Here is a 4357-nt window from a genome sequence, read left to right as displayed (position 1 = left end):
GGTCAATAAGGGGACGCAAGGAGGAATCTTGCCGTTGCTCGGCCGCGATGTTAAGCAGATCAGAGATAGCGAATAAGCACGGGCCGAGGTCATTGTCTCCAGGATCTGGCGGCTCCACAGGGTGACGAGACAGGCAGTCAGCGTCTTGATGTAGGCGCCCGGACTTGTAAACAACGGTGTAAGAGTACTCTTGCAGGCGCAATGCCCAACGACCAAGCCGGCCTGTGGGGTCCTTCAGCGAAGAAAGCCAGCAAAGAGCGTGGTGGTCCGTCACAACTGAGAAAAGGCGGCCAAACAGGTAGGGTCGAAATTTAGCGACCGCCCAAACAAGGGCGAGGCACTCGCGCTCCGTTATGGAGTAATTGCGCTCGGCGGTGGAAAGAAGACGGCTGGCGTACGCAATGACACGGTCTTGACATTGGTGACGTTGGGCGAGCACAGCGCCGATACCATATCCGCTGGCGTCTGTGCGAACTGCAGTGGGTGCCGACGGGTCGAAATGGGCCAATATAGGAGGGGAAGTGAGCAATTGGATTAAGGAAGAAAAGGCCTCTCCTTGGGCAGGGCCCCAGGTAAAAGGGCTGTCTTTCTTAAGGAGGTCGGTGAGGGGACGTACGATGCCAGCAAAATTTTTGATGAAACGTCGGAAATAAGAGCACAGGCTTACAAAGCTGCGTACGTCCCTGGACGATTGCGGAAGAGGGAAGTCTTTGACAGCTTGAACTTTAGCAGGGTCCGGGCGGACACCCGAGGCATCGACCAGATGTCCAAGGATGTTCAGTTGGCGACGAGCGAATTGGCATTTCGACGAGTTGAGCTGCAGCCCGGCTTTACGGAAGACAGAAAAATGCTCGTCAGTCGTTCGAGGTGCGTGGAAAATGAGGGCGAAAAAACCACGACGTCGTCTAGGTAACACAGGCATGTAACCCATTTAAATCCTCGAAGCAAGGAGTCCATCATTCTCTCGAAGGTAGCTGGCGCATTGCAGAGACCGAACGGCATAACTTTGAACTGATATAAGCCGTCTGGTGTGACGAATGCAGTCTTTTCACGGTCTTGGTCATCCACAGCAATTTGCCAATAGCCGGATCGAAGGTCGATGGAAGAGAAAAATGTGGCTCCGTGAAGGCAATCCAAAGCGTCGTCAATTCTGGGGAGAGGATACACGTCCTTTTTCGTGATGCGGTTAAGGTGCCGGTAATCAACGCAGAAGCGCCAGCTCCCGTCTTTCTTTTTAACTAGAACAACTGGTGAGGCCCAAGGACTCGACGATGGCTCTGTAATGTCTTTGGTAAGCATTTTGTCCACCTCCTGCTGAATGATGTTCCGTTCTGTACTGGAGACCCTATACGGACGTCTGTGGATAGGAGCGGCGTCACCGGTGTTAATGCGATGCGTAACCACAGAGGTCCGAGCCAAAGGGCGGTTGTCGAAGTCAAAGATGTCGTGAAATGAGGAAAGAAGACACCTGAGGTCGTGAGTTTGTGCTGGTAAGAGGTCAGGGGCAATCATATTTGCGTATTGGTCAGATGGTGGTACGTCGGACTCGGAGCATTTCGGCGAGGGAGGTTCACAGCCGGTGACAGCTGACACAACGCAGTCGGAAGCAGGGCACAGCGTGGCGAGCGACATGCCTTGGGGAAGCGGCTGAACGTGCGATGAAAAGTTGAGGATCGGAAGGGACACTCGATTGGCAAACATAGTGACCACTGTATGTGCGAGGGCAACACTCCCTGTGAGAGTTACATCAAGGGCTGGAGTAACGATGTATTGGCCATCGGGAACTGGTGGGACGGAAGAGAATGATACGTAAGTGACGGCTTCGGGGTTCAGGCGGACAAAATCCACGGTACATAGGCGATGGACAACTGGAGCCGGTGGCTCCTCGTTAAAAGGTAGGGCGAGCTGAACGACACTTGTGGCGCAATCAATGAGGGCAGAATGTTCGGAAAGAAAGTCAAGGCCAAGGATGAGGTCATGAGGGCAGTGTTCGAGGACAGTGAAGAGAACCGAAGTATGGCGGCCGGCGATTGACACACGGGGTGTGCACATTCCAACGACAGCGGAAGTACCGCCATCGGCGAGACGAATAACAGCGGAGTGGGCAGGAGTGAGCACTTTCCTTAGGCGACGGCGTAGAGAGGCATTCATAACGGAGACGTGCGCTCCCGTGTCGATGAGAGCGGTAACAGGGATCCCGTCCACGTCTACGCTAAGTATATTCCGTCGAGCTTGTAGAGTCAAAGGAGGATTTCCAAGGTCGGTCGTCGGAGCAGCATCACCTCCAGACGCTGCAGCCATCAGTTTTCCGAACGGGATCGAGCATACGGGCCAGGAGATGATGGGCGTCGAGTTTGGGGCGACGGAGATCGACGACGGTAAGGAGACGACGAGCGGTTAGTTGGAGGGGCCTGAGCGTCGGAGCTTGCGAGCTGTGGTTCATGGGGCGACGACGAGCGGCGGGGATAGAAAGAATCAGGATAGCGGCGGTAGGTCGATGACGGACGGCTTCGGCAGTGCCGGGAGATGTGACCAACTCGGGAGCAGTTAAAACAGATGGGCCTGTCGTCAGGTGTTCTCCACTCATCCGGGTTGCGGCTGCGGCGAGTGTGGTACGGATGTCGGGCACCGAGCACGGGAGACACATTGCGAGCATCTGGGCAACTAATGGAGCATACAGGTCGGATCCCGAGATTGGCGAATTCTTGTCGGACAACAGCCTGTATAAGGGATACTGCAGGGGCACTGTCCGGTACCGATAATTGGGAAATTGTGGGAGACACTGCCTCTAGTTCTCGGCGTACAAGTCGTGTCAGGCTGTCGGATGTTGGCAGGGAGCACGGTTGGGATGAGTCTACGCAGGACGACGTTGCCGCCGTGTTCGGCAACCGCGTGAACTGAGGGGAAATACGGCGGCTTTTCGCTTGTTCAAAGCGGCGGCATTCTTTTAAGATGGCGTCAACCGTTCCACAGTCCTTGTACACCAGCAAGTTAAAGGCGTCGTCTGCAATTCCTTTGAGAACGTGACCTACTTTGTCACTCTCTGACATGGCGGGATCAACTTTCATGCAGAGGGCTAAAATGTCCTGAATATAAGACACATATGACTCTGTTGAGGATTGTGCGCGGCATGCAAGCTCCTTCTTCGCAGCCAGCTGACGTCCGAATGGCTTACCGAACAATTCGGTGAGCTTCTGCTTGCACAGGTCCCAACTGGTCAGTTCTTCCTCGTGTGTCTCGAACCAGACCCTTGCAGTGCCCGTCAAGTAGAAAATGACGTTGGCCAACTTCAGCGTGGGATCCCACCGGTTGTGTGTGCTCACACGCTCGTACAGCGAGAGCCAGTCTTCGACGTCCACGCCATCGGTACCGCAGAATGTGCCCGGGTCTTGAGGGTGGGCTAGGACGACAGTTGGCGTGGCAGGCGCGTCGGTAGCTATCTCGACGGATCGGCTCGTCGGCTCGTCGGCTCGTCGGGTCAGCGGCATGGCGGCTCGTACCCCGCACCTCCACCAAGAGATGTTACGTAAATGTAGGCACACAAGAAGTAGTCACTGAGGGATGCTGACAGCAGCTCACAGCAGCTCAATCGAACCACTGCCGGCCAACGGCGCACAGATCACACTTCGTCCTCTTCGCGCTCCGTGCACGAGCCCAGCACTGTCTTCTTCGTTGTCCATTGACAGTATATATAAGTTGGGGAAGGAGCCTGTCTGTAGCTTCCGCCATTTTGCGGCTTCTTCCTTGCTTAGCTCTTTGTGTGGTGGGGGGGTATTTGTATCTTAGGCCCCTGTATAAACTTAGTGTTTCAGAGTACCCAGCCCCTAGGCTAGTCCAGAGCTCCTCCGGGGCTTGTGACCCCCCAGCTCGGATATTAAGCCCTCGAGCTAGTTCGTCCGCCCTTTCGTTGCCCCAGACCCCCGCGTGGCCTGGTATCCAAATTATGTTATGTTTCTCTCTCCTCCCCGAGGGTGTCCCCTCGCTGAGGATCCTGAGTGTCGTTTTGCCTACCCTTCCTTTTGTGTAGTTTCGACACGCTTCTTGTGAGTCTGTTAAGATATTCAAGGGTCTCCCCTTTCTATCCCCCTCCCTCATTGCTAGGGCTATCGCTATCTCCTCCGCCTCTGCTACATTTGATGCCCTGGCCGTGAGGCTCGTTATGTGTTCTCCCTGGTGGTTGACGACTACCGCCACCATTTTATTTCCTCGTTCACCATATTACGGGGAAGCGTCGGTGTATACCGTGCTGTCCCTGTGCCCTATTGTTTTTTCATAGTATTCTGCCCTGGCTCTCCTCCTGCTGGCATGGAGATTTGGGTCCATGTTGCGGGGGATGGGTTGTACGCTTATGTTTCTT

At 54.9% G+C, this 4357-nt stretch overlaps 1 protein-coding gene across 1 annotated transcript; it reads right to left on the bottom strand.

The window, feature by feature from the left end:
* Window positions 1-2109: 2109 nt before the first annotated feature.
* Window positions 2110-3673, bottom strand: LOC149362970 (uncharacterized). Its single transcript, XM_089569847.1, has one exon. The coding sequence runs from the start codon at window positions 3486-3488 to the stop codon at window positions 2301-2303; it is 1188 nt and encodes a 395-aa protein (XP_089425973.1). The 5' UTR covers window positions 3489-3673; the 3' UTR covers window positions 2110-2300.
* Between the last annotated feature and the right edge of the window lie 684 nt (window positions 3674-4357).

Source organism: Amblyomma mixtum, chromosome 2, assembly GCF_055824585.1.
Source record: "Amblyomma mixtum isolate Tamu chromosome 2, ASM5582458v1, whole genome shotgun sequence".
NCBI lineage: Eukaryota > Metazoa > Arthropoda > Arachnida > Ixodida > Ixodidae > Amblyomma > Amblyomma mixtum.
Note: the sequence above shows the minus strand (reverse complement) of the source record. Positions and strands in the feature narration are given on the sequence as shown.

Bases quoted from the DNA above. Each gene is read 5' to 3' on its own strand.
- LOC149362970 (XM_089569847.1), bottom strand. From the start codon at position 3,488: ATGCCGCTGACCCGACGAGCCGACGAGCCGACGAGCCGATCCGTCGAG.